This window comes from Onychomys torridus, chromosome 17 (assembly GCF_903995425.1).
Source record: "Onychomys torridus chromosome 17, mOncTor1.1, whole genome shotgun sequence".
In the NCBI taxonomy this organism is placed as follows: domain Eukaryota; kingdom Metazoa; phylum Chordata; class Mammalia; order Rodentia; family Cricetidae; genus Onychomys; species Onychomys torridus.
In genome coordinates this window covers 15,692,420-15,704,634 of record NC_050459.1, presented here as the reverse complement: position 1 = coordinate 15,704,634, position 12,215 = coordinate 15,692,420, and the positions used below count along the sequence as shown (strand labels likewise).

General features: G+C 43.5%; 1 protein-coding gene across 2 annotated transcripts in view; it reads right to left on the bottom strand.

The window, feature by feature from the left end:
• Window positions 1-1,796: 1,796 nt before the first annotated feature.
• Window positions 1,797-12,215, bottom strand: part of Mcph1 (microcephalin 1) — a 213,694-nt gene continuing 203,275 nt past the window's right edge. For both annotated transcript variants that reach the window (XM_036166490.1, XM_036166491.1), the window contains one exon: window positions 1,797-6,295. In XM_036166490.1, the coding sequence (XP_036022383.1) occupies window positions 6,240-6,295 (56 nt within the window). In that variant the 3' untranslated portion in view covers window positions 1,797-6,239. The remainder of the gene's footprint in view (window positions 6,296-12,215) is intronic.

The window sequence follows — 12,215 nt, the reverse complement described above, 5'->3', positions numbered from 1 at the left end:
CACATCTGTAGCATTAGTAAATTGAAAGGCTGACATGAGAGATCAACTGGGTCCAGGAGTTCAAGAGCAAGCCAGGGCAAAAGGCTGGAGTGGTGGAGGAGGTCTGTACCCCTAGCTGCCCTTTGTTCTACATCTTTACATAAGAACATGTGCTGTATGGCTGGAAATGACTAATGCACTGTTGGATAACGTGAATCATTGCATGTCGAAGTCTGTAGCTGCAGGTTTGGTGGTACATACCCTTAATCCCAACACTTGGGGGGCAGATGTAGGTAGATTACTGTTAAGGTTAGGCTGGCCTAACCCTGAGTTTACATAACCAGGGCTATGTAAAGAGACTCTGTTTCAAAAATAAATAAAAAGAAGCATGTTGTCTACTCCTTGTAGTGTCTAACTTAGATTCACAGAACAGTTTGCACAAGAACTTTTGTTTCTTCACTGATGGCTCCTGCTGTAACCAGCACAGAGAACTGAGTCCTACCTGGACCTCATGACTCATCTTTGTTCAACTCTGCCCCTACTTCAGCAAATACTATCACCCAGTCCTACTAGTACCCTCTCCCAAGGACCTTTCAAACCCATCCTGCTCCTTATAAGCCACTAGTCCAAATTCTCCACATTTCTCCCTTGAAAGTAGAGATTATCTCCCCACTGGCTGAAGTTCATGAATGATGGAGGCCTCTCCAGAATTTCCTCTCCTCCTTCCTGGATGCAGAACACTGCCTCCCTACTCCTCTGTGCAAATCTGACCTCTTTCTGGTTCCTTTCTGAACTTGATACACGGGAGCTCAGATGTATTCAGTCCCCTCAAGGCCATCACCCTATGGGCAGTGCTGTAGTAAGAGGTCCCCAGCTCTCTGAGGGCAGTGCTGTCCTAGCTACTTCTGACTCTTGGGGCTTGGCAGAGTAACTGGTGTGAGCCAGCCAGACTTTTGTAAGAAGGTGAATGTTAGGAATGGCTGGGGCACGAGAATGTTAAGAGTTGAGGTCTAATTTGACTCAAAGGATAGTGTAAGGCGGTCCCTGTGTGCAATAAACCCTTAACAAGGCCGGGGGCAGAAATTCTCATTAAAAAAAAAAGCTAGAATGCAAAATACTCAAATTTCTCTGTAAGATCTGATCACGTTGGAAGGCTGCTGCACAGTCCGTTCTTGGCTCTGTGGCCACAAGCCGAGGTGACAGCTTTTCAGCACCCCGAGAAAGGAGCTCTGTCTTGATCCATCTACTTCCCTCGGTGCTACTAGCCCTGTCCCATACAGCATCCTCACTCTGTTTTCCCAATGAAGCTTGTCTCCTGAGTCCAAACCTCTGCCTTGCCACCCGCAACTTCACACTCTCAGGACACAGAGTCCTCTTGCCTCCCCAACTGGTTCCCAATAATTTAATGATTGGGTTTCACATTACTGGCTGAGCGCCCCATCTGGTTGATAGGGTGCTCTTGGTGTTGAGCCCTGAGGTCTGGCAGCCTCCTCTCCTCTGGCTCTCCCTGGCCCAGTGGGCTGACTGATAGAGAGAGCCCTTGTCTCTCCCCTGTGGATGCTGGCCCAGCCCAGGAGGGAGTTCCTCCCTGCCAATCCTCTTCCCTTAGCTTTGGCGAGATCCCACTGGCTGGCCCACAGAAGGGGATATGAAGTTAACTTTCTCAGTAAATCTTCCCTCTGGACTCTTCAAGATAGAACAATCATTTGTTCCCATAGATAAGCCGTGAATCCAAATGCTTAAAAAATTGAAACCAGATTAATAAAGCCACAGCAGCTGCCAGTATCTTAGAATTCTAGGTGGAGCTTCGCCCCTGGAAGGTCTTAAGGCTTTGGGAAAATAGGAACGCCTAAGCTGGGAACTCGTACCAAATAAAATATTAGTTTAGCCTGTAGAATATGTGTGTGCTCTTGTTTAGTTTCAGGTCAATAATTTTAATTACTGTCTTTCAGTTAACAGTTCAAATATTAGAGAAAACCAGATACTGTCTTCTTGGCATGCACAAAACCTTCACAGCTTGAAATTAGTAGAAAAATCAGCATTGAGAGCAGAGAATGTAACACTGTAACCCAGATAACTCAATAACAGGATCCACAACCTAATATTAATTAAATCAAATAATTGCTGAGCACACAATCATTGAACAAATTACCTACTGTCTCTGTGCTCTTGGGTTGTTTGGAACCAGGGCTATTTAGTGGACATTTTCTACTCTGTGCTGGGAACGCCCATGAGTTATTTGGGTGGACACAACTCAGAATACAGACCTCAGTGCTGACTTCCTTTTGCAGGCGGGTGTGTCTCCTGGCCCAGCACCCTGGGCTGTCAGACTTCAGGGCAGGTGGGATGATTTCACCAGTTGAAGAAACAGTAAATGACTTGTCTCAGGTTATGCCCCAGAAAATGGCTGTCAGCAAGCCTCAGGTTTCATGTGGGGAGAACTATGGGCAGTGTAGGGCAGTGCAGGAAGCATATTCAAGGCCTTGTCAAGACACCCATGTTCCGACCCTTGAATCTGCAACTGAGGTACCTCACTTGCAGAGGTATATGGGAAAGTAGGTACTCAGTTGACTTAAATAAAGATAATATCCTGGATTACCTGGGTAGTCCTTGTAATGACAAGGCCCCTCGGCTGAGGATAACAGGGGGGCCTGGGGATAAGAATGAGATTGGAGTGAATGGGGAAAGGCCAAGGGGTAGGTGTGGGCACCCCTCACCCAGGAAAAAATGCAGGGCTCCAAAGAGAAGTCAGTTCTGCTGACACCTTAGTCCAGGAAGTTCATCTCCACCTCCCTGAAGCTCAAGAGCTTTGGTTTTGACTGTAGGTGGCTGAATTTTGCATTTCAAAATCATTACAAGTATTCCTGGATAAATATCACAGCATTAACAAATCAACCATGGTCAACTTTACTGTAATCATTTTTTTTTCATGCTATTGTCCTAGAACACTGTACTGTGCAAATAAAATCTGCATAATGGACTATAGTAAAATTGCCTAGTTTTATTTCATATTATGTTTCTTCAACTGTACTGTTTTCCATAATTTTAAGTGCTACTTGACATTTCACCGGACTGATTTCTAGTAATTAAAAACAATTGTTTCTTTTTGTTGGGCATCCATTTCCTTTCAGTGTAATTAATGCTTGATGGTGAGTATTGCTATTGTGAACATCACTGGTGTGATGGTAAGTGTTGTCAACTTGACAGAATTTAGGATTTCCTGGGAGCTGGGCCTCGGGGCATTCCTTCATGGATTATCTTGATTAGGTTAAATGAGGTGTGAGTACCCACCAAAACAAATGGCCTGGTTCCCTGGGTAGGGTCCTAGCCTGCATAAGTGGTGAAAGGAGGCTGAGCAGCAATAAGCACTCACTGCTGTGTTCCTGATTAGGGATGGGACATCATGTGGCCGGCTGCTTCAGGTTCCTGCTGTCCTGTCTTCCCTGCAATGTTGGACTGTACTATTGTACTGTGGCAGAAAACCCTTAAATTGATATTGTCAGGGTATTTTACCTCAGCAACAGGAAAATAAAAGAAGGAACTGGGTACATGCAACTTTCCTTCTCTTAGAAGACTTTATTACAATTAAATCACATGGATCTAGGGCATAAATACCCATGTTTCCATAGTGATCAACAAATTGCTTCCTCACGCTGTCTTGTCAAAGGCTGGGGATGTAGCTTAGTGTTAGAGTGCTTGCTTGCTCAGCATGCAGGAGGTGCTAGGTTTGATTTCCACATGTAAAAATCAAGACATTGTGTCAATTTATCAAGCTTCCAGTAGTGTATAGGTACACACAGCCAGCCTTGTCAGTGTTGGTGGCTAACTTTCAAAATTGTTGTCTTAATGTCTTCAAGTGTGCTAGTAATGGCTTCTGATGAGCAAAGAGACAGGAGATGCTTGTTTCAGGCTTTTATATTTATTGTGACACATAGGAGATGCTTGTCTTTGGGTTTTTATATTTATTCTGATGCATGAAAAGTGGTGATTTAACCAGTTTAATACATTCACTGTGGAGAAAATCAAGAAGAGAACTAGGAATCCTCAAGTCATGCTGGAGAACCTCCTCATGATGGCCCTCCTCTAGATAGCTTCTGGTTGGGGTTGGTCACCAGGAAGGTTAACTACATGTTTGGAAGGTGAGAGGTCAGCAATCATGAGCTCCAGGGAGCGGGAGTGGAGTGAAGGACTGAAGTCATTCAACAAGGACTGAACTAGCCAGGTCTGCATCAGGTCACAGAAGGAAGCAAGGAGTGACCACTTGCTGTGTGCAATCAGGTTAATGGCTTTGCACATGTGAAGAGAACGGCAACAGCAACTTGCTCTTGATGTTGACCTAAGGGAATAGCATATATAGAATGGTACACCTGGCTGTTGATACATGCTTCCCTTTGGTCTTGCTTTGACCTCCATCCTAACTTCTCACAGTGAACATCTTTGTCTTCCTTTGCTTCTCAAGATGCTGCTGTGTCCTGCTCGAGGCCTGGGCGTGGTACAGACTGGGTGCTGGCACTTTCCCAATGACCAACAGAACTGGGAGACTCCAAAGTCCATGGTGCCCGAGTAACTTAGGGTATGGTTTGAACAAGTCATTTTTGGGGATCCCAGTGTCTTATTGGTTTATCCTCATGTTGTGGAAGAAGCAAAGAGCTTACCCTGAGTCTCCTTCCAGGGCTCCATGATCTGGTCACCTCTCTAAAACCTCCTGACACCATTTGGGAGTGGTGGTTTCCAGCCATGATTTGTGAGGGAAAACAGATATTCAGATTGTAGAGGAGGGGGGCAATGATAAATGGGGTCTTGCACACTCTCATTTGATCTACTCCTTCCAAGGAGCTTGGACTGCTGGATCATCCAGTACACATGACACCACAAATTGCTTTAAATTTCAGAGGGCCATTCCCACTGGGCTTCATTCCTTCACTTTATTCAAGGGATGAATAACAAAGCTGTAGAACAGCTATGCCACAGAATACTGTTTGGCAACAAAAAGGAATTGTCTGCTGCCACACATGACATGAATGAATCATCAGAGCATTAATTACATGGTAAAAAGGCCAATGCCACAAAGTCACATATTGTATGATTCAACTGCTTATCACTAAAATGACAAGATTTTGGAAGTAGAGTCAGACTTACTGAGTTGGAAACAGCAGCTGACATGAGCAACCAATCACATTACAGAAAACCGCAATGAACTGAGTGATACCTTCAAGCTCACTGAGACTCAGTATCTCTGTGCAGTGCCAGAGCAGCATGAGAATGTGGTGTCACACAACTATAACCCAACATTTGGGATGTGGACAGGAGGTCTGCAAGCTCCAGGCCAGTCTGGGCTATATAGTGAGACTCTGTGTCAACACAATGTAGAGTTACCAATCTGATGGTATATCCAGGCTTTTCATATTAGAATGCAATGTGGTCATCTACAAAGTTCACGCACAAGAACTGTGCAATTGAGTTACCTCTCAACACACACACACACACACACACACACACACACACACTTTATAATACTTTTAAGTAAGTTTATAATTTTGTATTAGCCACATTCACAGTTCTCCTTTGACAAATAGGACGCATGGGCCATGGATTGGACACCCCTGACATAATTCAGTCCCAGCAGTTGACTTTGCATAGAGAACCTTGCAGTAGCCATTTGAGGCTGAATGACAGCCATTCAGAAGGCAGACACAGTCATTGTACAAAACTTTCAGACCCATCTTCCTTAACTGCTCTGAGAAGCATCTCAGAGATGTAAGTGTAATCTTAACAATGCATGGCTGACCTTCCTACCTAGACACAGCATACTAACAAAGACCTCAGAGTCCAAGCCAAGAAAGTTAGGGCTTTGCTTGATTGTTTAGGACTAAAGCAATTTAAATCAATTTCCATTCTGTAACTGGGAGTAAAGTATCTTGAAGACAAAAGTTCTGTGACCTTTTCATCATGGTCATTATTAGCATTGTATAAAAAACCCAATTGGTGCTGGCCAAGATTTCTCTGAAATACAATATGAGTCATGAATAAATTACATAAAAGAGTTTCAAAGGTAAAAGCTGGAGATGTAGCTCAGTGGTAGAGTGCTTGCTTAGTAAGCTCTGGATTTAATCTCCAGCACCAAACACACATGACACTGAAGATAAAAACAACAGCACACGAGGTAATGTGCGACATCAAGCCTTAAGCTGTACACTGGTTCCTTCTTCTTCTTTCCATGGCTGTTTTTCTTGAGTGTTGAGGACGGCAGCCATTGTTTCTCATTGTAGCAACTGGTAGTTGTCAAAGTCACAGACTTTGTGTTGGGTGATGGAATCTAAACAGAGAGAGAAAAAAAAAAAAGGCAGCTTGACAGTTAAGATAGCTGGTTGCAACACAGGTAATCCTCTTTGTTTTACAAAATGATAGTTTAAACATCTTAAATGTTTCAGAACTATTCACAGACCTACTGGATTTTAAAAGTAAAATGAAATAAAGTAAAACAAAGTAAGTATTTCACAGAGAGAGCTAGGTGGCTGGTCAGCACAGTGTGCTACAGTTGGCCACAATCCCTCTGCTATGGCTGGGATATGTAATGGTCCACCGGCTTGAGTTGAAAGCTCAGTTCCCAACTAGTGGTGCCGGTAACTTCACCAGGCGGAGCCTAGCAGACAAAGTGGGTGTCTGAGGTGAGTCTTTGGTTGGATCTTGCCCTGGTACCTTCTCTCTCCCTGTGCTTCCCAGTTGCCATAGGCTGCTTTGCTCTGCAGAACACACCCCTAATCATGATGCTTTGCCCACCCACAGCCCCAAGATAGAACCAGCCAACAATGCACTGAGATTGCTGAACTGAGGGCTACAATTCAGCCTCTCATGGCATTTTTCTCAGGAATTTTGGTACAGGAATCAAAATTTTGACTAATATACTATCATTGTCAATACCAGGAAGCTTACTACTCACAAGTGTCTTCTTACTATAAAAATAAAAAAGGAATCACAGCTGACTGTTGGTACTCATTGGCTGACAAGCTTAATCACAATGATTACAGCATCTCCCATCACAATTGCACAGTAGTTAGACGATGATATTTGAAGGGCCCTTAAGAATGATGCTAATGAAAGATGGATGGACAGCGATGAAAGCTGTGTGGAACAGGGGAGAAAGGGGTTCTTTCTAGAAATAAAGAAAAAAAATAAAGGGAAAGTGGAAGAAATAAAAAAAAATGTGAGCTGGAGAGGGATTCCCTGGTGGGCTTTGGAGGAACACATTGACTAGCACTTGATGCATATATATGCAACTGTGAACACATGTGTGTACACATGCATATTATTATGTATAGGTAAGACAACTCCTGTCAGTATGGGAACACCATTTAGTTTACTGTACAATGGTGAAGTAGCCCTTTCGGTTTATACCTTCATCTGAGCTTGTCATGATGCATGCTACATTATGTTTTTGTTGTTGTGTCTTTTGCTTTTTTTTTTTTTTGTACACACTTTTGCCCTGTAAAAGCTTGTCTTCTTTATGTGTTTACATTATATTGACATTTGGTTTTGTACCTGGGTTTTGAGCCACAGATGAAGATGTTCTCTGTACCCAGTCTATAAAGTAATTCAGCCATATTTCTATCCCGGTTGTAAGAGCTCTCTGGACTCCAGTTTTACACATGGAAACTTACTGGACCATTTATAAGGCCAGGAAAAACAAAACAATTTGTCAAAAGAATGCCTCTTCCTACTTAATATGAAACTTCAATACAATCAGAAACTTTTTAAGTTTTATAAAAAAGGAAATTAATGTATTGACTGTAACATAGGAATACAGATTTGAAAAGGAGAACCCGGTGATAAAAAGAACTTAATTGCTGTAATTATAGCAGTAAAGTCCAATGAGTTTGCACAGAACAAACAGAACACTGCAGGGAAATGCAAAATGAACCCATAAAAAGGAGGCGAGTGAAAGGGGGCAAAGAGACCAGTCGGACAAGTGACAAACCCTGTTTCCCCTATCCTTCACACAGTGGGGAAACTACAGGCAGAGTACAGCTCCAGACAGTAAGAAAACTGTTATTATTATGTAGTCCTGGTTGTACATGAACCCCTGATACTCCTGGCTCCTCATCTCCACTGTGCCACCAGTACACAGCCAGGAAGTTCAAGCAGGAAAGATGCAGGAGATATGCTTGAAATTGAGGCAACGGCTCTCCCTCTGTCTCATTCCTGCTCTCCTTAGCTCTTTTCTTCTTAAAACAAAAACTCTAACCCCCACACCCACCATGTTCTTTAATAGGTCCTGGCACACATCTAGGGCAAGCCACAATTTTCTAACCACACTTCTGTGTGGTCTTATGGTTAATGTATGGAACCAACATGCTGCCAACATTAATGTTTTATGGCATGGAGGACAAATATATTGAACTAAAACTTGGTAGCTAGTGGCTGATGACATTGTGCCAGCTCAAGAGCATTAGGACTTGGCTTTATCTTTGCTTATCAAAGGTCCAGAAGAAAGCTCCGTGGCCATGTGCACAAACTCATTCAGTTAGGCATCCCCACTTCTTCAGTGTGGGATGAGCATTACCTAGTCTCTGGGAGTTATATATGGCAAGAACTTCACCTTTCAATAGTAGGGGTTCAGATTATGGATTCCCCCGTCTTAGTGCATCTTAGTTACACCGTGACTAAAAGCTTACATTTCCACATCACTATTCATCATTGAAGGAAGTCAGGACAGGAAACTTGAGCATGACAGGAACCTCCAGGCAGGAGCTGGCGCAGAAGCCATGAAAGGGTGCTGCTTACTGGCTTGCTCCTCATGGCTTGCTTAGCCTGCTTTCTTCTAGAACCCAGGACCACCAGCCCAGGGATGGCACTACCCACAATGGGCTGGCCCCCCTCCCCCATCAATCACCAATTAAGAAAACAGACTTGCCTATAGTCTACTCTTATAGAGGCATTTTGTGAGGTGGGGTTTCCTTCTCTTAGATGACTCTAACTTAAGGCAGGCTGACATAAAAACTAGTTAGCACAATCTTCAAAGCACTCTCAAATGATAAATCTAGTGCTACCCCCTGCATAATTATTACAGGTTGACCTCAGTTCTGTCTGGAGTCAATGGAGCAGGTCTTTCCTGCTGTCTGGTCACCCCACAGGCTGAGCCAAACTTTGCTCTTTCAGCATGGCTCCCTAAAATTTGCTTGTTCAGACTCTCCTTGTGGCTGGACACTCAGAATTCAAGTCTAGGGGTGACTACCATTCTTCATTTCCCCTATATCCTGTCAGAAACAGCCACTGACATGTCAATTATATTTAGTGTGACCACATGCCTGCCTGGGTATCAACCTAGCATCCCTAATTGGTTACCCTTGTTGATCAGGTGAGCATCCGGGGGGCCAGCATCACTTAACATGCATCACAGCCTCCCTCCCCTATGGAGCTCTTTCCCACTTGCATTTCACAACCCCTACACCCTCAGGCCTTGAATGGGCAGCTGGTTTCTCAGGCCTCATCCCCTTCCTGGGTCTTCTCTTCTTCCTTTCAGTCACCCCAGGCTGACTGCTTCTCCTGAGTGAGGCACCTTGCACCCCCAAGCCAGGGCACCTCCAGGCCCTCTTCCTTATTCAGTCCTTGGCTCCAAAGCAGTTCTCGGCGAGGACTTCCCCTGCCCCGCTTCATTTCTGCACCCCATCTTCTTCACAGTATCTACCAGTACTGTTGTTTAAATCTGTTTTCTGTCTTTCTTAGAGTGTAAGTCTCACAGGGGCAATGACTGTGTCTTTCTTGTCAGTATTACATATATAGTGCCTAAGAACATGGTCAGCCCACAAGCAGTGCAAAATAAATTATCTTTTCACCATACGATGAATGAGACTTGATGGTGTGTGTGTGTATGCGTACACTCGAGGCAGCGGACATTGATTGGCAACTCGACAGGTTGATAATCACCCGGGAGACAAGCCTCTTGGCATACCCGTGAAGAAATTTCTAGATTAGATTAACCAAAAATGTGCAAAGCACCATTCGGTGTGCCCGGGTCCCTGACGTCTGAGCAGCAACCCTCATCTCTCTGAACCCTCACTGGGGATGAAATGTGCCCGCTGCTCTTGCCCCGCCTTCCTGACTCCCACCATGATGGATTTCATCCTCAACTGTGAGCAAGAATAAACTCTCCCTTCCCTCTTAAGTTGCCACTGTCAGACAATTTCTCAGAGCAAAGAGACAAGCAGCTAATTCTTTTTCATGATGGAAAATGCTTGGTCTAAGGCACTTCCTTTCAGCTCCAGTATTGCCCACAGCTATCCTTAGCCTGGCACCTGCCTGAGGGTACACAGAGGACTTAACCATGAGCAGGACAGTCTGCCCTTGCCTCTCACTCATGGGCTTCTCCTTGCTGTCCTGGACATGGAAATAAAATGATTCATCATAAGGCCATCCCTGTGCATCCTACTATTTTCTCTATTTTATAATCCTCACAGGGTCTGCTACTGATCTCAGGGGTGGATTTTTGTCATGTTCAACTTTGCTGACTTAGTCGTGGCAGTTTCTTGTTTCTATGTAGACAACTGCACCATGTAAAGATGATTTCCTGCTGTGGGATGGTCTGTATGTCAAATGTGTTGCTCTGATTGGTTAAAATAAAGTGCTGATTGGCCAGTAGCCAGGCAGGAAGGATAGGGTAGGCGGGACAAGGAAGAGGAGAATTCTGGGAAGTGAAGGCTGGGGCAGAGAGACACTGCCAGCTGCCGGGATGGATGACAAGGAAGATGTAAGGTACTGGTAAGCCATAAGGCAAAGTATAGATTAATAGAAATGGGTTAATTTAAGATAAAAGAACTAGATAACAAGAAGCCCGCCACGGCCATACAGTTTATAAGTAATATAAGCGTCTGAGTGATTATTTTATAAATGAGTTGTGGGACCACTTGGTGACACCTGTAGAGAAGCTCTCCAGCTACAATTTCCTCGTATCCTTTAAGCACCCACCCCTTTTTCCATTTACTTGACTGGCTACCCTGGAATACTACTGAATGGGTCATAGCATTGCTGTGCTTCTTATACCTGACTTGAGTCTTACGCTAAGGTTCTCACTATTAAATAACTTGCCATAGTTATTTCATCACAGAAATGTGGACAGGTTAAGAAGGTTCCTGTCTGCTCCTGGTCCTTGAGACATTTTGCCATGGGAGGATGCTCAATTATCTTTCATGCTTTTAAACATGGGAAAAATAACAGATGAAGAAAAATCATGTTACACCTTTTTTTTTCATGTTCTTAGGCTGATACTTGGTTATGTGCATTTTATTTTTAGCACACCACTACATTTGATTTACTAAGATTTCACTTTAGGTTTTTAATATCCATATTGACAAAATGAGTGATTAGATTAAGATTAATAGCCTTGAAAAATAGGGTGTGTAGCTCCCTTCTTTAGTTCTGCAATGGTTTGTTATTTTTGGTAAAATCTATTACTAAAATTATATAGAGGAGATAATCATTTTTATAAGCTATACAAACTAGATTTACAATTTTAGTTATTTTGACTAGACACGTCAATGCCAGTAAAAGTATGTTCATAATACCGTGCAATTACCAGCACTTTTGAATTTCAAGAACTTTCTCATAATCCCAAACCAAATCTCTGTACCCACTAAACAGCAACTTGTCATACTTCTATTCCCTGCTGTCGCTTCTAGCAACCCTGATCACATGTTCTGTCTCTGTTCCAGAGACATCACGAGCCTGGGTTTGTCTTTCTGTGCCTGGCTTATTCCACCGGGTGTAATGTCCATGTGGAGCAGGTATCAGGCTCTCCTTTTGCAAGCAGGAGATACTACACCATGCTTACACCCTGTATTTGCCTTGCTGTAATCTGTCAAACTTATACTTAGCGTTGCTTCCACCTTTTTGCTACTGGGAATAATGCTGCTGTAATTATAGACATACACATCCTGCCAGACTCATCATTCTTATTTGGGGTGGGACATGTAACAGCAGTGGAGCTGTTAGGTCATAGTAACTCGACACAGTGTTTTCCTTAGTGGTCACAGTACTTACATTTCCCTTAGTGGCACACAAGGGTTCTAATTACTCATATTTCTAACATTTGGTGTGTGTGCGGGTGTAGTACCCATCATAATGGGTGTGGGGTTCTGATTCACATTTCCCCAGTAGTTGGTTTTGCTGACCACTTTGTCATGAACGTATTATACATTTGGATTTTTTTTTCACATTCGTTGTCCCACTCTTAACACTTATCT